The following is a 26,041-nucleotide window of genomic DNA, read 5'->3' as shown; positions in this document are numbered from 1 at the left end:
TTTTACCATTCAAGAAGTTTTGCAAAGAATGAAACAAATGATAATTTGACGGTGCAAGGTCAGGACTATATTGTGAATGTGGCAACACACCACCATATATGGTGGATGTGGCAAAACACTAAAGTGCATTAGTACTTTAATAGTATTAGTAAATTAGTAATTTTTATCGAATAGAAGATAAAACGCCCTTGAAAACAAATTTTCTTTCGAGTCGATACCGTAGTTAATTCCGGAGAAAACAATTGTTTACGAAAAGATTACATAGTAATTGTGCAAATTTCCTGTATACAAATTTAAATTCATTTTCAATTGAATAAACAATTTATGATCCAGTTTTATCGCATACCAGTGGTATGATCAATAGGAAGTGCTGAAACTACTTTGGGTATGTAGCGTCAAAGTAAATGTGAAAATAAACATAGAACACAGCAAAAATGATAGTAGCTGGTATAGTCATTGTATAAAGGATAAAATGCCCTTTAAAACGAGCGTTCAAACAAGTCGATAGCTTTATTAGTTCCGGAGATATAGCGATTTTAGTTTCAAGTCGATGCGGTGGCTAGTTCCGAAGATAGAAGGGTCCGAAGCGTTTGTTTACGTTTCATTGTTTACGTCGCGAGTTCATTGATCCCGCGCGCGTGTAAAGAGAGAGAGGCCCGACGCGACGCGTCAGACGGAGACAGAGATAATCCAAATTAAAAAAATTTGGACTACCTTTTACATAAATTACGATATCTCGAAAACGGAAAGTCCGATTGACATAATTCAAAAGTCATTTTAAAGAGAAAGCTTTGCCACTTCTAACGATGATTCATTTATGCAAAAAATGTGAGTAATTTCGGAACTGTACGCGTGTAAAGTTTAACTATTGTTAATACGCGTTGTTAGACTATTTTAAGACACTGGAAACTGAACATTCTCTCCTTTCGTCTTTGCTACACATATATTTTCTATTTACATCGGAAGCTAACAAGAATTTGATACCAAAGTCCAGTTTTTTACAAAAAAATATAAATCATTCAACCGGTCGGATGATCGATCGTGGTAGACAAGATAGACTACATATTTTTCTCAAAAAATAAACAAAAAGAATAAAAGTGAATATTGTAAAATTCATTGCACGTATACTATAAGAAAGAGAAAACCATAATATTTTGTTGTTTCTGTTGAATATTTATTTGCTAAATAAATACGACAAAGTTTCGACTTAAGTATGTATTTAATTAATGTAGTTTTACAAAACGAAAATACTGCTCTTAGCTTGACGGTTTTCTGCTAACTGAGCTTGAGGCTCTGAAAAAAAGAACGAGACACTCAGAGGGTGCAATAAACGAGTATCCTCCTCAGGTAGTACTGACCTTTGTAAGGGAGGGGACTGCACCAATGGATACAAATGCTTATTCTCAGTAGTTATATTTTGTAGTAGATGTTGGTTTCTTTTAGATATTTTAGGGTATTTTCTGTGTGTTTCTTTGTCGTCAGAACTTCTGTCGATGTTATTTTATATTTTTGTCTTTGGGTGTTGTATCTTCTGCATTCGAAAAGTAGGTGGTTGGTTGTAATGATTTTCATGCACACAGTGCACATTGGTGGTTCAGTTTTTTTCATTAGGTACTGGTGTGTGAGTTTATAGTGCCCTATTCGTATACGAAATATTGTGCAATAAACGGGTGTCCTCAGGTAGTACTGACCTATGCAAGGGAGGGGATTGCACCAATGAATACAAATGTTCATTAAAAATACATGCATGCGATGCTTATTCTCAACAGTTTCCAAAACAAAGGACTTGTCCGCGTTAACGATAAATTAGAAAGTTATGTAGCTGAAAGTAAAACAAAGGATTCTCGCTTATAGAACCACGGGCCTGTGGTCGACCGGAGCAGCCACCAAATTCCACGATGATGGTGACCACAACGGCAGATCGGAATTCTGGTAGCGCGTATGAAGTTGGAGTAACGGTAGAGTATACCTGTACCGCGGGTAGTCTTCTTATAGGACCATCGACTCGTACTTGTCTCGATACCGGCTTTTACAACGAGTTTCCACCAGTGTGCAAAAGTAAGATCCCGCGATCGTGAAGTAGACCTCTGGCTCTTGAACCATATATGTCTGCTAGATCTTAAATTCAACCTCCTGATCGTTTCAGGCATCGAATGCGGTTATCCCGCGAGCATAAAACACGGAGGTTACACACTTATCAACAATACCGTTAGTTATCTGAGTCAGGTGCTTTACTCCTGCGAGGAAGGATACGAAATGACTGGTAAGAATTAATCGTGATGTTAATTAATTCATCCTTCATTTCTGAATTACATGGTCTAGATAATACATAAAGCATACTATAGGATACTACTCAGTGATTGCATATTTTTATTAGCTTTCTATTTCGTCTATTCTCCACAGTCTAGAGGAACGTTATATTAAATACTAAACTAAATTTATTTTTATACCAGGACACACTTTAAAGCCTCAGTCGTACTCAACCTGCGATCCTCCAAGCTTTTATTATCAGTATACGTATAGATATATTTACAAGTAAAAAATTATGTATAAATATAGGATGAGGTAGATGATTATTTATCTGTCTTGTCTAAGGGATTTTAGAACTTTCAGGAATTACGAAGTACTAAAAATTGTCTATGACTTAAAGAAATTCCTTATCACTCAGAAATAGTATATTTTTTTTTTATGATTATATGAAGCTATTTGACGAATTTATCGAGTTCAGAAACAATACAAATCTAAAAGTCATTTTTTAATAAACGAAAAAAGCAAAGAGTATACTGAATTTTGTAAAATGTGCCCACCTACTCACTGTATTCGCTTCAATTTATCTTCGTGAATCATCCTATTCAAAAATGAAATACGCGAAGAACGTATATAAATTAAAGAAATTAAAGAATCTCGCGTGAGTAATGTTTTGTTTCCTTCGAAGGCCGTGCAAGATTAACTTGCGACATCGACGAACGCTGGAACGGGCCACCGCCACGTTGCGAACCGATTCTCTGCGATCCTCCAACCCCTGTTCCGCATAGTTACATTCAGATAGATGAAATCGACGAAACAGAGACGATATCAGGAAAAATGAGCTTCAATCGAAGCCTTCTCGTAGGCAGTATTGTCACTTATACTTGCGAGAAAGGTTACAGGCTTACTGGATTCCGACAAATACTGTGTTTACCCACCGGATTGTACGATCACATCGCACCCACATGTTCAGGTATATAATTCAACTATTTTGTTATTATCGAAAAGAATATACTTTTTCGGACAAACCAAACAATAATAATAAGTAGATCAAAAATACCAAACGGACTTAAAAGGAAAGGACACCAATTGTTCGACTTCGATTTTAACGAGTCTTTGCGAAGATAGTATACAGGGTGTTCGACCACCTCTGGGAAAAATTTTAATGGGAGATTCTAAAAATCAAAATAAAACGAAAATTAAGAATAACACGAATAAGACTGGTTATTACACTAAGTTTCATGAAACATTATAATCAGGAATTGAAAACAGTTATAATATCGATTTTAGTCCTGAAACATTTATAAAGGGAAGAAATACTCATATAATTGTCTTTCCTATATTTCTTTTAAATGTACAATATTTCCTAGCTATATCTATCGTATATCTCTCATATATCGGTTATACAGGGTGTTTGGCCGCCTCTGGGAAAAATTTTAATGGGAGATTCTAGAAATCAAAATAAGACGAAAATCAAGAATACCAATTTGTCGATTGAGGCTTCATTAAAAAGTTATTGACGTTTGAAGTTCCGCCTGTAGAACGGTAATCTGCGAACAGCTGCGTGCGCGCGTTAGACCTTACATCCAATGTATTTTTTCATTGTTCGAATTTTGAATCATTAAAATCCTTCAATTCGTCCAGAAGTTATGATTTTTTAAACATATGCAAGCGGGGGAACATTTTTGGCCACACAGTATATTTTCAGTAAAAAAGTTTTTTCTCGAAAGTATGTAGAATTTCAGGAGTATGTCTACTCATCAAAAATGATTGTAATTGACCCTCACAACCGAAAATAATTTTTTCAGAATTAATTAAAAATTTTTTTTTCGCCGAAAAATTAAGGCACCTACCTTTTGTCGATTTTTCTTAAACATTCGTTTTTCATTTTTAATAAATTTGTTTGACGCCCTACAGAAAAGTTGTCTAATAATTTTTTGTAGACACCCATGGGCTCTGCTTCAGAAAAAAGTTTCATTGAAATATATTCACTATTGTAGGAGTTATGGCTGTTTGAAAGTTGGACCATTTTTATGGGGTTTTTTTCACTTTACGGAGTTAATGAACAACTTTTTCAATATTGTTAAAATTCCTACATATTCTTCACTAAAATACGCGTTATTTGCATTTTAAAACTTTAAAATCCTTCAATCTGCTCAGAAATGATGACGTTTTAAAAATACGCGTGAAATTTTAGAATGACATTTTTGACCTGATATAATATTTTCGGTAAGGAATTTTTTTCTCAATAATGGTTAGGATTTCAAGGGTATGTCTATTGACCAAAAATTATTGTAATGGACCCCTACAACCAAAAATAATTTTTCCAAAACGATTTGAAACTTTTTAATTTAATTTTTTAATAACTTCTTAACGAAGCCTCAATCAACAAATTGATATTCTTGATTTTAGCCCTATTTTGGTCTCTAGAATCTCCCATTAAAATTTTTCCCAGTGGTGGCCGTATACCCTGTGTACTATCACCTTCAAAGACCCGTTAAAATCGATGTCGGACAATTGGAATCCTTCCCTCGTTAGTATCAAATAACTGTTTTACTTTCTTCTCAGCTATAGATTATAACAAAGAAGTTGCTGTTATTAATATGCCATATTATATAGAAGATGTTACCATTTTGTTCTTAAACAATTTTTAAGCCAGAGCGATTCGATCCCTGTGTTACAGAAGAACCTCGTACAACCGTAACTGTTTCACCTAAAATAACATTGCGACCAACGACCTCCAGGACACGGCACACGTTATTGCCGCCAAAAGTTAGATCGACTACCGCATTGCCAACTACCACGACCACAACCACCGTCGTTCCACCTCGAAAAGTGTCGAATACCGCCGAATTACCGGCTATGGTCAGAGAAACAATCCCGAGAAAACCGAGCATCGGTCTGCAGAGACCAGCCTCGACTCCGGCGACCATTTTGCACGAAGACAGCAACGACCATCCTCAGGACAACGAGATCTCTGGCAGCGGGGTCGACAACGCGCAGGCTGGCGTCGGTGCTGGTATCCCGGAACCTTCTGGACCATACAGAGTAGACAACGCCGACCAACCGAGTAACACCCACCAAGCAAAATTAAATCTAGGTGCGGTCATCGCCTTGGGCGTCTTCGGTGGTTTCGTATTCCTTGCCGCTGTAATTACGACGGTCGTAATACTCATACGCAGGTAAATCTGCAAATCATTAAAATAACTCGAGTCACGATCAAACGACAGCCCCGATGCTGCCCTTTTTCAGTTTCTGTGATTACGTTGCAAAGGTCGCTCCAAAAGTAACGCCTGTCGTAACACCGTCGTGTAACGTGTTTTTCATGATCTTCTCAGTCAGTATTTTTGTGGCGTTTATCAAAGAATCGTAATGCCACGAATTTTTCTAACAGGCATTATTTATTGGGCGGGCTACACATAACTAGCTTTAACATACATACAATACGTTCGCCCTTCGACCCTACGTGTGAATACTGTATCGCTTACTCTATATTTGTTTAAACTGTTCTCTATACTTTCGTCTATCTTCTTACTTTTTTCCTCTGACTAATCGCGCGAAGCATCCCTTTTTTTTAAATATTGTAATCCATATATAGTTCGAGCGTCGTGAGTCACGTAACGAAGTTCGTGTGAATAGTGTTTGCAAGAAATAACGTGTCGAAAATATTGATAATCTCCAACCGTTGATCGTAAAATTGTATCTTTTGGTGATCATCTGATAGATAACGTTGAAAATGTAGTTTCGTATCGTGCTGTAAAACTTTGTTCTACTTTGAAAGAAAATATTCAAATAACAGATAGAGTTTTTAATCTGTCGTGTTGTACCCTATTTGTTATCGTTGATTACAGCTAGTAAAGAAAGATATGTTGAAAGATTTTTTTATTCGAATAATAGATAGCTAATAAAAACAGCATATGGTGATTTATGGATTCCACAGACCGACATGGTATATTTACGGTGATAATTTCGCAAATGAAGTAAATATAGGACATCTTATGCGTTTGTTCACTGTGAAGTGTTTTTTCCACAGTGAATTTTATTCAAATCAAAATTTTAAACACTGGTTAGAAGACATTGATTTAACTAATACTTAAAAACGTTATTCTGAGGAACACGGCATAGAAAAGGTTCATGAGCTCCATTAAACTACCAAAAGGAGTCCGTGGGCAAACAAAAATAATTAGGAACCACTGGTCTAACAAATTGATAGGTCACCTATTTCCTGGTCTGCTCGTTCCACATGTCTAAATCCGTTAGATTTTTATTTTTGTGATCGCTTAGAAATATTTCTTTACTCAACACTTGTTTCCGTTAAATTTACAGAACTATTTGAAAGACCGAAAAATTCTATGACGCGTCTGCAAGCTTACAATCGTGCCAAAGGTGGCCATTTTCAGAACTTCATGCAAAAGTAAACAACTATATGTATATTACCGGAGTACAAAAACGACTATAACTCTGGAACAAAGTTAAACAGGGCATATATGTATGTTTACATGAACTTTTTTCGTTGTTTTTGTTTTTCCAAATTCATCACTGAAATGGGTTCCACGTGTTGAGATACGTCTTGCACACGTTTGTTCAGATATCAATAATAATTTATAGGGTTATAGAGTATTAAGGAAGCGTATGTCGAAGTCTTGGTCGTCGATGACTGACACTGCCTGAACGGAAAGACAAATAACGAACACCGGTGTCCGTTATGGCACTTAAGGTCCATTTATACTATCAACGAGCCGTGCACGAACCAGAGAAAAACGTCTATACCCTTAGTTCTTCTCCAATTTTGTTCCATGTCTTTATTTTGTATTTAGGATTCACATATTGTATGTTAAATCAAAAAGAACATTGCTTTGTCTTACTAATTCAATCAATTTTTTATCTTCCATTGCACTTTGTTTAACGTTCACTCTTCAATAATAGTATGAATACCAAACGAGGAGTGGACGAGCTCCTTGAAAATTCATTGACAACAAATCAAACAAGAGGCACGTATCAACCTCGTTGGCATAACTGTGAAATTCAAACGATTATGCATTCGAACGGAATACATTCTGTCATTGTATTTTGTATATGTATATTAATGAATAATTAGAAACAATGATAAAACGATGTCATTCTACTCAGCTCACGTACGGTCTGTCGATAGTATAAATCAAGGATGGGGAATTTCTTTTCGCAGTTAATAAAAAAATAATCCATTTCTCAACTTTCTTGATACGTTCGTTGAATACAAATAAATAAAGTAAAGCAAAAGGTTCGAAAGAAACCTAATAAGCGACAGTGGCCCGCGACGATTCCCCATCCCTGGTACAAATGGATCTTCGAGGGTGAGAAGAGATAAAGTAAACCGGGAAAGTAAAGAGTGAAAAGAGAAAAAAAAGATGTTAATCGAAGGAAACTAGATCGATGAAGGATAACAATTAACACTGAGCCCGTTTGCGTTGCGGTGGTTAGCGGCAATGGCAGCGTCAGAGGAAGGCGCCGCAGGGGGCTTGGCGGGGTTGGTGCGTTGAGGGGTGGCGGTAGTGGTGGCCTTGGAAGGGGTGAAATCGGAATGCCATCGCGTTGGTATACGCTACTGGCGCTGCCCTTCCCCGACCAGCACCTGGGGCGCCGCGACTTGACGGTCCGCCGCGGTACCGATCATCCTTACTCCTTCGGTCTCTCGGCGGCTCACCGCGCTGGATACTTCTCCAATCCCTCCCTCTAGTTACCAACAGACATTAGACCTCCTATGTACAGCCCACCACCATCGCCCTCACCCTCCACGCAACCACCGCCCACCACTACATCAACCATCACCACGTACCACTACAACCGCCATGCGCCACCCTCGCGAGTGACTAGTCAAGGTAAACGAGCAAGGTTTATAATGAGCACCCATAGCGATAGCTCGTTCACCAGCTCACGGATGAAAGCTTCTTAAACGCACGTGGATCATGCACTCCTCTTCGAGGTCCCTGTAGCTTCTCTGACAAGAGAGTCCGTGATCAGGATAAGCACTTCTTGAATAGGATCGAGCACGAATTGCAGCTAACAGTGAGAATAAACGGATCCTGGAATATTAACTGCTCGTTAATAACTATTTTCGAGAAAAGAAATAAAATGTCTTCTGATTTATGTAATAATAAATCGCCTCAATTACCACGGTGATAGGGTTCCGGGTATAAGAAGAGTACTTTTTCCAGGAAAAATGATTGGCTACTAGCAAATAATATTGTAGGATTTGTTTATGTACCGTCACCTATGTTTAGATCTTGATTTCACCCAAAACGCGCTAGTCTCGATTGTAGGTATCACCTCGCGTATATTTCTACTACACATTCGCACACTGTAGACGAACTGCTTGAGACTAAGTAATTGGTAATCGTAATCTGTAATCAAAACATTAATAAGTAGTAGCGGTGAGTATATTCCTCCGCAATACGAATAAACATATTTACCCTCCATGCTTAAGGGATATGTAAAGATTGTTTAATAGTTGAACATTTAATTTTCCTAAGTAATTCGATTACTGCTCGTCTTTGTAGTACAGTCTAGAAGTATTCTTTGATGATTAACTTTGCTTAATCTTATTATCGGATTTGTTCCAAAAAAGCTAAAAAATTAATAAATACCTAACTTCAACTGATCGAAGTTGTCACAACTAAACAGTAACATACACCTTTAACTTTCTTTCGGTTCAGTACGATATATTACGAATTAATTAAAAATTGTTAATGTTAATTGAATTTATTTGTACAGCTTCGATAAATTCAAATTTAGCATTTGCACAGAGACCCACACCTTTATTCTTAGAATCTTCTTCATTAATTTTGTATTGTAAGTTCCGTTATTAAATTTCTTTTAATAGATAAACATTTGTCTAATTATCATTTAGGAACATTAACCCCTTGCGAAACATTCAATTTTAAATTACGAAAATGTATAGTGAAATAACAATGTTTACAGTTTATTGAATTTTCAAAAAATACTGTCTTATAATAGTTAATGTTTATTAACACTTGACTAAATGTTGACCACATCCAGTATATGCATAATAAAAATACAAAAGATCGTATTGTAAAAATCGCAAGGGATTAAGCACATTATCCCTTATTATGCATAATGTTCTAATGGACCTGTTTCCTTATTTATAATTTTTCTACTCCTCTAATCTTCAGCTTGGTGATGGATTACAACTTACATTACAAGTTGCTTTATTTCCATTTCACTAAGCATTGCCCTAGTACAAATGTATACACTTGAAAAATTAATAATCAATTTGGCTGGTAATCAATGAAGCTATACACTTTTCCTCGCTTTAAAGGACATTATTCACTTTTGCTAAAGTCTTACCCAAACACCAATTTTTTTCTATTTTATCAACTTTATATATAGATTCTAATGTTAAGTTTTCACTTGAACATTAGAAAAAAAGTATAAGACTAGTTATTATATTAAGTTTCGTGAGACATTATAAATCAGGAATTGAAAACAGTTACAATATCAATTTTAGTTCTGAAACATTTATGAAGAGAAGAAATACTCATATAATTGTCGATCCTATACAGGGTGTTCGGCCACCCTTGGGAAAAATTTTAATAGAGGATTCTAGAGGCCAAAATAAGACGAAAATCAAGAATACCAATTTGTTGGTGGAGGCTTTGTTGAGAAGTTATTAAAAAATTAAATTAAAAAATTTCAAATCGTTCTGGAAAAATTATTTTCGGTTGCGGAGGTCAATTACAATCATTTTTGGTGAATAGACATACCCCCAAAATCCTACTCACTTTCGAGAAAAAAATTCCTGACCAAAAATGTAATGTGTGGACAGAAATGCACCCCCGAAATTTCGTGCAAATCTTTAAAACGTTATAACTTCTGAACGGATTGGACGATTTTAATGTTTAAAAAAGCAAACTATGCGTATTTTGACGGAGAATATGTACAAATCGCAAAAATATTCGAAAAGTTGGTCCTTGACCCTGCAAAATGAGAAAAACCCCATAAAAATGGTCCAATTTTCAAACAGCCATAACTCCTACGATAGTGAATATATTTCAATGAAACTTTTTTCTGAAGCAGAGCTCATGGGTACCTACAAAAAAGTATTAGAGAACTTTTCTGTAGGGCGTCAAACAAAATTACTAAAAATGAAAAAGGAATTTTTAAGAAAAATCGACAGGGTGCCTAAATTTTTCGACGAAACAAAAAATTCTTAATTAATTCTGAAAAAATTATTTTCGGTTGCAGGGGTCAATTACAATCATTTTTGATGAGTAGACATACCCCCGAAATCTTGCGCATTTTCGAGAAAAAAATTCAGTACGGTCGGAACTTTAAACGTTAATAACTGTTTAACGAAGCCTTCATCAACAAATTGGTATTCTTGATTTTCGTCTTATTTTGGCCTCTAGAATCCCTCATTAAAATTTTTCCCAGGTGTGGCCGAACACTCTGTATAGTCTTGCATAAAATTCAAGTTTTTAATTATCACCTTATTACAACAATTTTTAAAACATTTACTAGTACATAACAAAGTGAATAAAGTCATTTACAAGTGCTTGGAGATATTTTGATGTGATATTATTTTTTATAATCAACGACAAAGTAACACTACATGATAAAAGAACCAAATTGATCGTGCAATAAAATGCATATAGGTATTATATGTATAATGCTTAGTACATCTCCTATCTGGAAAAAAGATGAGGTATTAACGGTAAATGCAACTTAGAAGTAGTAGTGGCACTTCGTTTATTCCAAAATCATCTTTCAACCAGTTTCTTCTGTTTACACAGAAATCGCGGTAGGAGCAGTAAACATTATCGACATCGTGCATCCCCAGACTGCAATACCGTGGCTAGTTTCGGAAGCAGTTCTTCGGAAAGTCGAGGCGGTCTGAATCGATACTACCGTCAAGCTTGGGAAAATCTGCACGAGACGGCTGGCCATAAAGCAGCTCATCCCCCACTTCGTCGCAAGGAAACTCTGGATGAACCAGGATACCGAGAGAACTACCGTGGTAACAACACTGAAAGGGATGGTTCAGAATTAGTTGTAAGCGACGTTGCCACTTACCCATCTAGCAAACATGCCAGTATATCTGACAAAAAGCGCCATCATCACCATCACCATCATCACCACGGTAACTCTACACCCGAATGGAGGCAGTCCCAAACTCATCACAGATACTGAATACAGAATATGATGGATAGAATCTTTCATATCCGAAATTCGGTGAAACAATACTGTGACAAGTCACGATTGGCTTGCGAGTAGGCTTTTATGATATTGTACATCAGTGAATTCCGAATAGAATTCAAAGAAACGTGGTGAATGATTAGGTACTGTGCAGGAGAGATCTTAAACGTAATCAACGAACAAGAATTATTTAGTACACGATCATCCTACATTTATTGTTCTGTTATACAGTAAATTATTTACAACTACTTGTTACGTAATGTAAATATCATATATGACGTAGTATTAGCGAGAAGAGTAAGTTGTTTGTGAATGTAGGAGGATCACAAGTTGATCGGAGAACATGCCAAAAACAAAAGAGTAATATATATGTAATTACAGATTACACAATTTCTAACTATGTTTCGTAAGTTGTTATAGGAATTTTCGAGTATAACAATCTTTTTAATGGTACAATATTCATGAAAATCACCTACTTGGCAAAAATGAAATCTGATATGGGCACCTTGGCCTTGCCTTAAAGGAATTAAGAAACATTCTTGCAGTAACGCGATATTCGAAGGAAATATCGTTTAGGAAAGGTCGATGTTATCCATTTCAGAAACAAAATCTAGTTATGGTACTTATTTAAGACGATAAGACAATTACTTATATTAAAATTTACGTCGAATCTGCGTTTACAGAATTTACATTACTGGATTATTTATATATAGTATGGTATGTACTATTTTACCCCAGATAAATGTTTTTTTTAAAATTCGTTGAAAGTAAAATTTAATTAAAAACTGATATGTATGTATTCATTGACTGAAAGTAAGATATTCATAATAAGTTTGTACATGTATTTATTTATATCTTGGTAATTCACAGAAAATTGTAATAGTGCCATTATGGGCAAATTTTTTTAATATATTTACACTTACATTATTGTCATTTAACATAATGCATAATGACAAATGTTAGCATATATTTAATGACATGTTACGGAAACATGTTGTTAGTCTTCATAATGCACAAAATACTTGAATTAAATATATTTACATAACCTAATTGTTCGCGATGATATTTGATTGATAAAAAAAAGAAACTATAAATTCTTCTTAAAATTACTGAAATAAATTTAATTCTTTTAATATATTGTTTCGTTAAAAAAACAAAACACACTTTATTTATTTATTAACAGTCTTATACAATATCACACGAAAAATTAAAAATATCGCATTTAATCTTGCAACCATTGATCGATTAAATGTCCAATTTGAATTCTAGCACTCTTCAATTCAGGTGAGTCATCCTTGGATGGAGGATACATATTTGCGCAATGAGCAGTACCTGTAAGTCATAATATTGAATTAACAATTTATAAAATTTAATATTAGCGAGAACATACGTAAAATTTCAATGAATTGATATTTATGTACCATCAATATAAATGGCAGGTGCTTGTGGATTGAATGATTTTGTAATTCCCAGAATATGCCAAGGATCAACCGATCCATGTACAAATACTACATTTGTAACTGTTAAATTTAATGCGCCGTATAAAATATTTGTTCGCGCGACTCCAGAATTTAACAAATGAATATTATACCTATTGAAATATAAAAATATAATAATTTTATATAGCTGGAATAATGAAAAAGTGTTTATTAGTGTATTAGCAGACCTGGGCCCAAACACATCAGTACATTGTTGCACAAAGAAATCCACTGGAAAAGTTTCACTAAATAAATTCGGTCGCGCAGTGGAACTTTGGAAGAATCCAAATTCTGTGCACGTTTGATACATCCATTGACGGCCTTTGAAAAAAAATGTTATTAAAATGCAATAATTTTGTAACTGTCACGTAATACTGCTAATATCAAGAGGAGTTACCTCCTTCTTGTATCTCTTTGCTTGTCCATACAACAGATCGAAGTTTGTGTACCATTTTACTGTACAGATAGTCCAAGCACTTATCTTCCGATGCGTTCAGTATTTTATTACTTATAAATGCAAGTCTATCAATCTCAATACCTAATTTTTCATTCGTTAAAATATCACATGTACTTTCAATAGTCAAGTTAGCCATTGCAGAATTGTTACGATTGTCCTTATTGTATTGTACAATACCAGCAAAATTACTTGCTAGAGTTTCATATAAATTTGAGATATCATTACGCTTAGTGTGTCCAGAATCAATAGGATCGCACAAGCTAGAAATAAGGGAGACTTCAATAACAATACATAATTATTTAATGAGAAAACTAGATTTTCGCTTACTGAAATTTTTTAACTATCCCAGATTGACCAACTGGATGACGCAACATTATATGAAACTGCCTATTTCCTTCTATTATTGCATTCACACATGCTAGAGAATGATTTTTCAGTGCATTCTCAACTACCATGTAATATTCTGCAAGCAGTAATTATTAATATTCAAGTGACAAGTGCTTATGGAATAAAAAATTAAACACTTCTAACATCGAACACTCCTCGTTCGCTCTTCGTTCGATCACCAAAGCAATCGTGCTCAACTCGTCCTTCAATCGTGAAGTAAAACGTATCAACTTATTTGTTTAATCGTTCTATCGAATTACTCGTTCAATCGTGAAGTCAACGTTTCGTAAAAGACTTCATAAAATCGTTAACCACAGCTTCCGAAAATAGACAAAACGCGACATCGCTTCAATCGCGACTTAATTGAACCAGTCGTTTAAGATTAGTTTGGCGAGCGACGGCCAAGAGACACGCACACCGGGACGATTATTGGGCCTTACAACCCCATAGAATTTAAAAGATAATTCGCGCGGCTGACTTGGCCAGTACCCGACGCGACGGTACATTTCAAGCGCGATGTTTATTCTTAATTTTCGATAAAAAAAATTCAATACTTTTCTGACTAAGTAATACTGTTTTATATTTACCTTGAAAATCAATTTTAGCTAATAAAGGACCACTTGCAGAAACAGCTCCATGTATTAAATGGGGATATTTAGTACGTAACCATGCAGCCAATGATCCAGCATACGATCCTCCAAATGCAATCCATTTAGTATTATTTGGTAACTTATAAACATTATTCATTGATTTCGTAAAATAGGCTAAGTCAGCAAGTGCTTGTTCCGATGTGAGATACACTAAATTCTTCACACTCAGATCTCTGTAAATATTAAATACACCATATTGGTAACTTACGCATTAAAGTGTAGTCAAAATGTTAAGTCTCCAAATATTATTACGCACGAAGTAGGATGACTATCCCCATAAAAACGATGTTCAACTTGAAAGCAAAGCGCTCCAAATTCTTTGGCATATTCAATCCATTGACCTTCTACCATCCATTTAGCAGTTGCAGTACCCTCACCTCCTATCATTAAAAATGCAGGACCTCCTTTTTTATAGTAATTTCCATTTACAAAATATCTCTATGAGAGTAAATTAGAAATAAATTAAAATTTTTTTGAACTTTACATTATTAAAACTAATTTTAGTCTTTGGATAAGCTTCATATATTAATATACAATATTTTTAACTCTAATATTAATCCTCTTTAATAAAACAATTTTTACAGTAGCAGTATGAAACATTCATAAGGAAATTGAAAAACCATACAATTTTAAATAATACATACAAAAATTCTATTAAAACACTCACATGTTAAACATGTATATAATATATATTAGTAAAATAAAAACTGTTTTATATATGTATCGTGTATATGAATTTTTCAATTCTATTTTTATATGTTCCATTACTCCTTTTATTAAAATTTCATAATTTTATTATTTATACATATATAAAGCTTATTCTAAGACTAAAAAATGTTTTAATACTTTCATATAAGTAAGCTATTATTCCAGTTACTATTTTATATTACCTGTTGCCACTCACGTGCATCAGTTGGATTAAAATGATCTAGAAACTGTGTAAACCACTGCTCTTTTGGAAGTTCAATATTTTCTGACAAAATTGGAGCACCTAAATTGCCATCTTTGCTCCTACCTCTCATGAAAGTTTTCCATGCTATACTAATGTCTATGAGATTAATAAAAAGCAATAACAACAAATATCTCCACATTTTTGTATGCATCTTAAATTTATTGGCAGTTACCTGAAAGAAATAATACAAAGCAAATTAATCACTAATGTTGTATGCATGAATTCGCTATTAAAATGATCAATAATATTGTGCCATTATATTTATTTCTTAATAAATCTAAAAAGAAAATATTCAATCCTTTAATTTAAAAGTTTACCAAAGAAATGTAAGAACTATACTTAATCATAATTATTCTCACTAAAGTATAAATTAAGATTCATTTTTTTTCTTTGAACAAACTTATCTGTTCGAAGCCGATAAGGTTAAAAATAGAAAATTGCATATGCTCTAGAAAAGTAAAATAATGACAGTATGTTTAACAATGAAATTAACATACTAACTGGATCAAAATAAAAAAGAATATATGGAAATACTGGAGAATTAAAAGTATTTAGTATTGTCATCCTCTATTCTACTGATAAATATTCATATAAATTAAACAGAGATCAAACTGTACAGTAATAGCTCTTTGTATAATTTCTTTACTGGTTATCACTACTATTAAAAAATTCTTACAAAATATAGAAAACCTATTACATTTTTGTACAAGACAAAGGATACAATTAAAAAAAAGTGATAACTTTAAATCATATTGAAAATTGAAATTAATATACGACTCTAATAAGTAAATATGTTAGTACAGTACATTTATTTCAATATTCGCACTGGTTCATATACGTCTTAAACACTTTCTCGGTAATCAAATTGTTTCGATTAAAAATGTATATTAACTAAGGAAAATATCAAAACGTTTTAAATTACTTTGATGAATTCTAATTTAGAAGCTAATATTTACGTAATAATTTAGTAGTTATGCATTTCATTTTATAAAAAACTTACGTTCAACACAACATGTAGCATTTATTTGTAACGACAACTTTTCGAAAGATAGATGTAGCGACATCTGCGAAGCAAAAGATGTGAATAACCTGCTATTATTATTATTATTTATGAACAAAAATAAATTGATAAAGAAGGTCAACGATTTTCAGTGTGATCGACTGTAGCTTGTGAATTCGTTATAAATTTTTTCATCTAGATGCACAACATTTTAACATTTTTTATAGATAACTATTTAGTAACTGTATAGATACAAATAGAAAATTATGAGAATATTAATATACATCAATCGTTTGATATTAATGATGAAGACATTCTCAAAAAGTCATCTCTAATGGTTCCTAAGCAATCAAATCACAAATTATACATAGGTAGAGATAGAGTTGTCAGTAGATGTGAGGTAGACGACATTAGCGCCATTTATAATAAGCCATGTAAACTGGCAATGAGAAAACTTCTCAGAAAAGTATGGCCAGATTTAACATAGTTGAGTGTATCGACGGCGATACTAGTAACAACGAACTTACTTAGCGTCTAACGAAATGGTGAAGAAAGCCAACATCATTACGCAAGAACCATATTACGTGGTTTCCTTGATCTTGAACAGCTGAAGTCCGCCCTCGCGTCAATGGTATACAATTTCAAATCTTGATTGCCCAGGTATTTTTACATTCCGACCTATACAGGGTGTTCGGCCAACCCTGGGAAAAATTTTAATGGGAGATTCTTGAGGCCAAAATAAGACGAAAATCAAAAATATCAATATGTTGATGGAGGTTTTGTTAAGAAGTTATTAACGTTTAAAGTTCCGGAAGTATTGAATTTTTTTCTTGAAAATGTACAGGATTTCGGGGGTATGTATATTCACCACAAATGATTGTAATTGACCCCTGCAACCGAAAATAATTTTTTCAGAATTAATTAAGAATTTTTTGTTTCGTCGAAAAATTTAGGCACCTACCCCCTGTCGATTTTTCTTAAAAATTCCTTTTTCATTTTTAGTAATTTTGTTTGACGCCCTACAGAAAAGTTCTCTAATACTTTTTTGTAGGTACCCATGAGCTCTGCTTCAGAAAAAAGTTTCATTGAAATATATTCACTATCGTAGGAGTTATGGCTGTTTGAAAATTGGACCATTTTTATGGGGTTTTTCTCATTTTGCAGGGTCAAGGACCAACTTTTCGAATATTTTTGCGATTTGTACATATTCTCCGTCAAAATACGCATAGTTTGCTTTTTTAAACATTAAAATCGTCCAATCCGTTCAGAAGTTATAACGTTTTAAAGATTTGCACGAAATTTCGGGAGTGCATTTCTGTCCTCACATTAGATTTTTGGTCAGGAATTTTTTTCTCGAAAATGCGTAGAATTTCGGGGGTATATGTAATGACCAAAAATGATTGTAATCGACCTTTGCAACCGAAAATAATTTTTTCAGAATGATTTGAAATTTTTAAATTTAATTTTTTAATAACTTCTTAACAAAGCCTCAATCAACAAATTGATATTCTTGATTTTAGTCTTATTTTGGTCTCTAGAATCTCTCATTAAAATTTTTTCCAGGGGTGGCCAAACACTCTATATAAGAAAATTTTGAGAAATTTTTTTTACAGAAATACACGTTTTAAGATTTCCTGATCATGTTTGAACTATTGAAAAAAAAGAAATTATTTGTATTATTCCTATGAATGGCATATGTATATATGTATACATATGTATATTATTAATTCAACTAAGTATAAATAGCTGATTGATTTTATACCCAATACGTGAGAAATAGATTTTGCTCATGTTTATGTTCAAAGGAACCAAAATTGTTCGTTCTGGTCGCTGTCAGCGAAAGATCTTTGCACACTAGAATTCTCGATCCTGAATGGAGCGAATAATTATTTTTGTTGTTCAGTAATAGAGATGTTCAGCCTCAAAGTTGTTACGTACAACTTTGATACGAAACAACTCTGAGGTTGGAACGTAAAAATGCCTGAGCAATCAAGATTCGAAATTGTATGCTATTATCGCGAGGACGAACGTCAGCTGTTGAAGATCAAGAAGGAAACCACATAATATGGCTCGAACGGTAGTATATGTCGGCTGTCCCCCACCACTTCGTGAGACATTAAGTAAGTTCGTCGTTACTAGTGTCGTCGTTGATGCACTCGATTATGCCATATCTGGCCACACATTAATGTGTATCTCAACTTTTTAGTGGGAGTATCGAGTTTCTATTTTATTATATGCTTTACCACGCTAAGTTTTCATGTATTTAATTAAATATAACATATTATTATAATTATTAAATAAAATTTAACTTAAATTAAATTAATAATAATTATTCGTAAATTTAATATACATTGAAGGAAAGTTCATTGTTTTGTATGTATGTATTGTTGCAAACCACGTGGTCGGTGGGTTAGGGAAATAAGGTCGTGGGACGGTGCCCGTGGAGCGCTGAACCGTTCTGCTCGGCGAGACGCGCGGAAATCAAACAACTCGATACGTTAAAAATACTTCAACAACTTTATTCAGTACTGTTCTTTAGATATTTCTAAATAGCGATTGAAAACGTTCTCTAGCGCAGGACGATAGCTCGTATAGACTGAGAGAGAGACCCCGGCCAAGCGGGGCTCGGTCTTATATATCCAGCGTCCCGATCGGCGTTTGTTTCCTTCTTTTCCCCGGTTGCCAAGTTCTCGGCGCGTGCCATGGAATATTCCCGATCCCTCGAGCGAGAACCGGCGACATGGCCAACCGATCGATTCTTACACACACACATATGCGCGCCACTAGCATACAGCCTACCTCTAACGGTCTAAACTACATTGTATACACAAAGTATCGGTAACGGTCTACAAATGCTCGGTTTTCGCCTAGATTTCCTCGTGTTGAATTTCCTACAATAATAATACGCATTACAATACGCGAGTTCGTTTGAATCTCCCTCGCTCAAATCGCAGCCTCGATGGTGATAAAACCAGTTCCAGCAATTTCCCGCCGCGCCGCTGTATGTACATAGACCCTACATCATGCAAATGCATAACAGTATAAATAACAACGCTTTAAACTGAATATACATGCACGCATGTTCTGCCAAGTTCCAGATACTTGAAAGAACACGCCCCTTTCTCGATAAGATTTGATAAAATTAAGTGATGAATTGCATTTAGAAACGAAAGTTAATAATTCTTCTGATAATTGCATTTAGAAAGGAAATTTAACAGTTCTTCATAAAAGAGTAATCACGTAATAAGGAAAAGAATGGCATCCGAAATTCCAACATCTTTAAAAAGCTTGTTTAGGTATTGTAATAATATTTTATTACTTTAAATATGCAGAAATTGACTCCAATTTAAAGCATTCATAGTAAAATAATAATGTAACTTTCATATTAATTGTATTCAATTTTTAGCTACATCGACAAGCATAAGGCAGAGTATATCAATAATTTAAAAGAGGCAGTGGCTATAAAATCTGTCTCAGCATGGCCTGATCACAGAAATGAAATAATTAAAATGATGAAATGGGCGGAAGTTAAGCTAAAGGATCTTGGTGCTACTACAGAATTAGTGGATATAGGGAAACAAACACTTCCAGATAAAAGTGAAATTCCTTTACCTCCTGTTTTATTAGGAACTCTTGGGTGTGACCCACAGAAAAAGACTGTTCTTTTATATGGACACTTAGATGTTCAACCTGCGTTAAAAGAAGATGGTTGGGATACAGAACCATTTACTCTTGTCGAGAAAGATGAAAAATTATTTGGACGGGGAAGTACAGATGACAAAGGCCCTGTACTTTGTTGGATACATGCATTACAAGCTTACAAAGCTATTGAAGTTGATATTCCAGTCAATCTTAAGGTATCTATGATTGATTGTAAAAATTTGTATGATTTTCCATTTTTACTTCTTCTTACTAATTATTTTTCCATTATAGTTTGTTTTTGAAGGTATGGAAGAAGCTGGTAGCGAAGGTTTGGATGATCTTCTTTGGGCACGTAAAGATACATTTTTGCAAGGTGTTGATTATGTGTGTATATCTGATAACTATTGGTTGGGTACTAAAAAGCCCTGTATTACATATGGTTTGAGAGGTATATGTTACTTCCAATTGGAAATATCTTGTGCTGCAATGGATTTACACAGTGGTGTATTTGGTGGAACTGTGCACGAAGGAATGTCAGACTTGATTTATTTATTGGATACATTGGTTGATGTTAATGGAAAAATTTTAGTAGATGGTATTTATAACAATGTTGCTGAAATTACAAAAGAAGAACTGGAATCCTATAAAACAATAGAATTTGATGTAACTGAGTTTAAGAAGTCTGTTGGAATCAATAGACTGGCTCACAATGATGATAAAGTATGTATTTATAATTCGATAAATCAATACTAAATACAGTGATGTCTTGGAAATTGACCGGTTGCTATGCCCACTAATTCTTGTAACTAGCTTTCCGCTTGTCCTGGTGGTCAAGTATGTTTGTTTTTAAATCTGTGTCACTCATATTTTCTGAAAAAAAAAGACACGCAGGATTTCCTGGAAGATTTACCTCCCTTCATCTTTGACCAATTTCGGTTCTAAATGTCGGCCAGTATCCAAAACATTACTGTATTTGCTGTGTTATATATTAATGGTCTTTATTATTTTGTCAGATTCAACTGTTAATGCATCGATGGAGACAACCCAGTTTGTCGCTTCATGGTATACAAGGCGCATTTAGTGAACCAGGGTCAAAGACTGTTATTCCAAGAAAAGTTATTGGCAAGTTTTCAATTAGAATAGTACCGAATATGACTCCTGAAGAAACTACTGAGAAAGTAATAACACATTTAAAAAAGAAATGGGCTACCAGAGGTAGCCCAAACAAAATGGATGTTAGTATGAATCATGGAGGAAAACCCTGGTCTGAAAATCCTGATCATCCACATTACGTAGCTGCTCGAAAAGCGACCAAACATGTTTATAAAGTAGAGCCTGACTTATCACGTGAAGGTGGTTCGATTCCAGTTACTTTGACATTCCAAGACGTAACAGGCAAAAATGTATTACTTTTACCAGTTGGTGCTGGTGATGATGGAGCACATTCTCAGAATGAAAAATTAAACATCCGAAACTATATTGAGGGTGTAAGTATTTTTGTATTAAAAATATAGTTCGTTAAAATTGTTTTACTAAAATTCAATAATTATTCATAACTTTTATTTTAGACTAAATTACTTGGAGCTTATTTATACGAAGTAGGTCAACTTTAATACAAATATATGTTGAGAATACACCTGAGATAAAAAAGTAAAATGATGCGATGAATGCTAAAGAGTAACTTTTTTCTGTTCATATATAATATGAGATTATATTTTATTGCTGTTATTATTACTACTACTATCACAATTAGAAAGTTAAAAGGAACAAATAATAAATATACCATTTTATAGTTTGCACAAGTTTTGTTTGTAATATAAACAAAATATTTTTATTAAAACACAGGCACTTAAAAAATCATTCTTAAACATTATATTTTATTTTTGTTTTATTTTTAACACCCAAGCTGGTTGTCCTTTGTGAAGTTCTGTTTGTAAGAATATAGTCAATTTTTTGCTATCTTGTTTCCACTAAAATTTAACATTTCATATTAATTATAAACAATGTTATTTGCAGTCATTATTCGTTCATATTATTATTAATAGTTTATTATGTAACATACTTCAATTGGTTGTGGATATCCAAGCATGAAAATCGATGCGTCAGTAGACACTTTAAGAGATTTTAAGTACAATATGTTATTTTGTGGCCAACTAAGAACAAACACAAAAATTTGATTCTCGTTTTTGTCTTGTGTGTACCAAACATCTTTTGCCAAAGTATCATTTTGTACAACCCAAGGTTTAGTGTTGTAAATAGCTTCTCCATTTACCAATAACCAATCACCTATTATTATTAGACAATTATTTTTTTATTATAGTATACTGAATTATTTTTGAATAATTTAAAAAATTTTTATATAACGTCTTGTTTCATAAATAGAATATGAATATTAATTGTTATTTTTTAAATATAAAAATGTTATAACTATAAACATACCCATGCCACGTAATCTCTCTTCAAATATAGGAGATATAATACCATCCTTTGTTGGCCCGACATTCATTAATAAATTTCCTCCACAACTTACTGTAATTACTAACTCTTTTACCAACTCTGGTAATGTAAAATATTCTGACAGAACAGCATTTCTACGAAATCCCCAAGATTTTCTATCAATAGTCATACAATTTTCCCATTTATGTGATTGAAGTACTCCTAATGGTTTTACATAAAAAGTAGAAGAATTAAAAATAAAGTTTATTAAAGTAAGTTGTAAAAAAATTAAAAATCTTGATAATTATATTAACATGGAATTATAATACTTACCAGGATTATAACGATCGGTACATGTATAAAAATCACCATGATGGCATGGTATGTTTTGACCCCATCTGTCATTAACAACAACTGTATCCTTTACAGGACTTTCATTATACAACCAAGATAAAAATTCTTTTGATTTCCAATAAACATCCGATGCTTCCCAATCACCATCGGACCATACAATTTCTGGTTTATATTTGTTTATTAACTCATGTAATTCAGGGATTATCTTTTGTTTAACAAAAATCTCTGTTGTAAAATTATTGTTTTTATCAAATAAATAAAGAGGATTATACCATTCATACATAGAATGATAGAGACCAAATTTCAAATCAGTTGAACTTCTTATTGCAATTGCCAATTCACCTAATTTAAAAAATTATTAATGGGTAACGTAAACCTAATTGTCATACACCTAAAATAGTATAAATAAAACTTAAATATGATCGACACCTATAAGATCTCTTCTTGGTCCTATATCCATAGAATTCCAGCTGAAGGAATATTTTGAAGGCCACATCGTGTATCCTTCATGATGTTTACTTGTCAATACAATGTATTTTGCACCTGAAGCTTGAAATAATTCACTCCATTGGGTAGCATTGAAAAATTCAGCAGTGAACTCATGAGCGAAATCCTGATATGTAAACTGTGGTGGATATCTTTGCTTCATAAAATCATGATACTTGGTACTACCTTTTTCCTCTAGAAGCAACAAATCAAAATTACTTTTTCCAAGTTATGTGTCCATTAGTATGTAAAATTATACTAACTTATAGAAAATGAAAAAGACTTATAATAAATAAATACAAAAAAAGAAATTATTAATTAATTATACAAAATAATAAATTAAATTACCTTGCCAATTACTCCAAAACCATTCTGAGCCAAAACTAGGAACACTGAAAACACCCCAATGAACAAAAATGCCAAACTTTGCATTATCATACCAATTTGGAAGCGGTCGACTATCTAAACTGTCCCATGATGGCAAATATTTAAGTTCCTTCGCTTCTTGAGTCCAAAATATTTTATGATCTTCACTATCTGATTTTATTAAGATATATTGATTTTTCTCTGATGCACACAGTATGCAAAGAATAAGTAGAATATAAATGTGTAGAATCATTATATACTGAAAATAATTTACACAAATAATTGATAACAATATTTATACTTTTATTACATAAAGTATAAAAATATTAAAAAATGAATTGATTGCAGTATTTAATGTGTAGTATTTAAACACAGAATCTAAGTATATTTGAATAGTTCACATTGGTTTAGATATTTTTAAAACTTTGCCCTCGCATGAATCTACTGTCGCGCATACTACAGTGTGTTTCAGTTAAATAGGAACAATTTGTATCTGCCTTATCTTTTGTATGATAAAACTTTTCAAAATAAAGTTATGCGTTACATTGTTTGAAAAGAACATGCAAGCACGGAATTAATATTTTCTCAAGATCATCAGTACTTTTAAAGTAAAACCTCGTTTTTTTTTTTTCGATAACCTTATACAGCATAAAAAACAAATTCAACGACCTCAATAACTACATATGTATATCATTTCAATTATTTAACCCTTTGCACTTCAAGAATTTTGGAAGTATTTATGGTTTACACAACAAATTTATAAATGTTTGTAACTCTAATTTCATTTATTTATTTATTTCGTTAATTCAGTTTGTTACCATAAATGAAGCTTAAACCGAATTGTAGAGCATATTATGTATTATAAAGGGTGTTACGTTTAAGTCAGAACGATGGAATATTTCACAAAGTATTGGAGTTATCAAAAAAAGGTTTTTACAAAAATTATTTAATTTAAAAGGTTACATTATGTAGTATCAGTTTTTCTTGTGTAGGTCTATTGGTGGGGGGAATTTTAAGGTCAAGTTAATTTTTTTAAATGGGACTACATATTTTTTTGTTGATAACATTATAGACAGCGTTTGCCGAAACAAATTCAACGGCATTCTATGTCGTCGATAACGAACTTCCTTAGCGCCTAACGGAGTAGTGGGGTAAGCCGACATATCCTACCGCATGAGTGTGAACTCGGGACTTCGCGCAAGCGTGCAACTTTGGGAAATCGAGAAAAAGGCGAATTGAGCCTTTCCTTTTTGATCTTGAACAGCTGAAGTCTGTCCTCACGGCAATATTATACATATGTATAGTAACTTCAAAATCCTTAACTACGATCTGTTAGGCTACTATGTATCTGTTCTGAACAAAGGATCAAGTACTGAATGTTGGGGGGGGGGGGGGGGGACAAGGCTAGTATTTGAATTTGTTGAGGCTAAATCAATTTGCCTCTTAGATTCGCGCTAAAGAGAAGTTTATGGTGACGAAAAGCGACTAAACTGCGTGCAAGGCTAAGATTGTCACATCTGCAGGCTAGCCCATAACTCTAGCATAAAACCGAGGAAAAATTAAATCATTGTAGTAAGCTGTAGCGGCCGGCCGCCGAAATTCACGGCTAGGCGAGGTTTATGGCAGGGTAAAACTCGTCGACAGCGTGAACGGTCAAAACTCCAACATCTGGAGGCTGTTAGATGGAATGATGAAAATCCCCATTAATTATTCGACACCTCTAGAAGTGATAATTACCTTTTTTTTTGTATGTGGGGAAATCCTCATGGACACCCGCCGGGAGGCCCGGCGGGTAGTACCGAACTCCTACCAGCTAAAACCCCACGGTTATCATCCTCAGACGCTTGTCGGGGTATATACCGGGAACTCTAGTGATCCATCACAAAGTCCTCCGCCGTGCCGTGCCTTTTCAAGCCCCTCCCGGTGAGAGGCACTCTTCCCACCGCATTCCCACTTAATCGCAGGAATCTGGTCACCAGCGCCCGCGGTCCCGTAACATGGGACTAAGCGGCTGGCCGCGGGGCCACATTGGCTGCAGGATTCACCCGCGGCCAACTTGCCAACCTGCGGCAAATATCTCATGTCCCAGCCCACTCACACACACATTCATACCAGTATTTGATCCACGGGAGCTTTCGCTCCGACCTACGGGATCCCATGAGAGTGCATCCCATCCCAGCGGATACTCCTATCCGCCACCTGGGGACGCACCACGTAGGGGTTCACCTCCCCTGCCGCCTGGACAACCAAATGAGTGCGTGGAGGGATTCACCTCCCCTGCTGCTTGGACAACCAATGACAATCATACCGGCTTTCTCACAACTCCGTTAGATGCTAAGGAAGTTCGTCGTTACTAGTGTCACGGCCGATACACTCAATTATGCTTAATCATAA

The 26,041-nt window shown here is 34.2% G+C and overlaps 4 protein-coding genes across 12 annotated transcripts in view; 2 read left to right on the top strand and 2 right to left on the bottom strand.

The window, feature by feature from the left end:
* LOC143341439 (uncharacterized) overlaps positions 1 to 12,666 on the top strand; it is a 68,564-nt gene extending 55,898 nt beyond the window's left edge. For both annotated transcript variants that reach the window (XM_076764434.1, XM_076764444.1), the window contains 5 exons: positions 1,855 to 2,058; positions 2,147 to 2,263; positions 2,936 to 3,220; positions 4,931 to 5,429; positions 11,037 to 12,666. In XM_076764434.1, coding sequence (XP_076620549.1) covers positions 1,855 to 2,058; positions 2,147 to 2,263; positions 2,936 to 3,220; positions 4,931 to 5,429; positions 11,037 to 11,433 — 1,502 coding nt within the window. In that variant the 3' untranslated portion in view covers positions 11,434 to 12,666. The remainder of the gene's footprint in view (positions 1 to 1,854; positions 2,059 to 2,146; positions 2,264 to 2,935; positions 3,221 to 4,930; positions 5,430 to 11,036) is intronic.
* Positions 12,559 to 16,761, bottom strand: LOC143341449 (putative serine protease K12H4.7). Of its 4 annotated transcripts, none has more exons than XM_076764465.1 (9): positions 16,364 to 16,761; positions 15,302 to 15,535; positions 14,668 to 14,849; positions 14,349 to 14,584; positions 13,702 to 13,837; positions 13,315 to 13,634; positions 13,106 to 13,238; positions 12,861 to 13,030; positions 12,559 to 12,771 (listed from the first exon to the last, which is right to left on the bottom strand). In XM_076764465.1, exons 1-9 carry the CDS (start codon positions 16,382 to 16,384, stop codon positions 12,662 to 12,664), a joined length of 1,542 nt encoding a protein of 513 aa, XP_076620580.1. In that variant the 5' UTR covers positions 16,385 to 16,761; the 3' UTR covers positions 12,559 to 12,661. The 4 variants fall into 4 exon arrangements, with proteins under 4 accessions (XP_076620580.1, XP_076620588.1, XP_076620598.1 ...); XM_076764473.1 differs by lacking the exon at positions 16,364 to 16,761 and adding an exon at positions 16,170 to 16,306; XM_076764483.1 differs by lacking the exon at positions 16,364 to 16,761 and adding an exon at positions 16,176 to 16,259.
* A 2,586-nt stretch (positions 16,762 to 19,347) lies between these two features.
* On the top strand, positions 19,348 to 21,880 carry Cndp2 (Cytosolic non-specific dipeptidase 2). The gene is made up of 5 exons (XM_076772334.1): positions 19,348 to 19,659; positions 19,770 to 20,220; positions 20,297 to 20,725; positions 21,019 to 21,492; positions 21,574 to 21,880. Exons 1-5 carry the CDS (start codon positions 19,619 to 19,621, stop codon positions 21,616 to 21,618), a joined length of 1,440 nt encoding a protein of 479 aa, XP_076628449.1. The 5' UTR covers positions 19,348 to 19,618; the 3' UTR covers positions 21,619 to 21,880.
* On the bottom strand, positions 21,831 to 25,503 carry Fuca (alpha-L-fucosidase). 5 transcript variants are annotated; one of them, XM_076772287.1, is made up of 7 exons: positions 25,385 to 25,503; positions 23,630 to 23,906; positions 23,225 to 23,476; positions 22,775 to 23,137; positions 22,445 to 22,663; positions 22,068 to 22,291; positions 21,831 to 21,975 (listed from the first exon to the last, which is right to left on the bottom strand). In XM_076772287.1, the coding sequence occupies exons 1-7, from the start codon at positions 25,412 to 25,414 to the stop codon at positions 21,883 to 21,885; spliced, it is 1,458 nt and encodes a 485-aa protein (XP_076628402.1). In that variant the 5' UTR covers positions 25,415 to 25,503; the 3' UTR covers positions 21,831 to 21,882. The 5 variants fall into 5 exon arrangements, with proteins under 5 accessions (XP_076628402.1, XP_076628418.1, XP_076628424.1 ...); XM_076772303.1 differs by lacking the exon at positions 25,385 to 25,503 and adding an exon at positions 24,523 to 24,767; XM_076772309.1 differs by lacking the exon at positions 25,385 to 25,503 and adding an exon at positions 24,585 to 24,767.
* Positions 25,504 to 26,041: the final 538 nt, after the last annotated feature.

Source organism: Colletes latitarsis, chromosome 1 (genome assembly GCF_051014445.1).
Source record: "Colletes latitarsis isolate SP2378_abdomen chromosome 1, iyColLati1, whole genome shotgun sequence".
Lineage (NCBI taxonomy): Eukaryota > Metazoa > Arthropoda > Insecta > Hymenoptera > Colletidae > Colletes > Colletes latitarsis.
The sequence above is the reverse complement of the archived record's forward strand: the minus strand, read 5'-3'. Positions and strand labels throughout refer to the sequence as shown.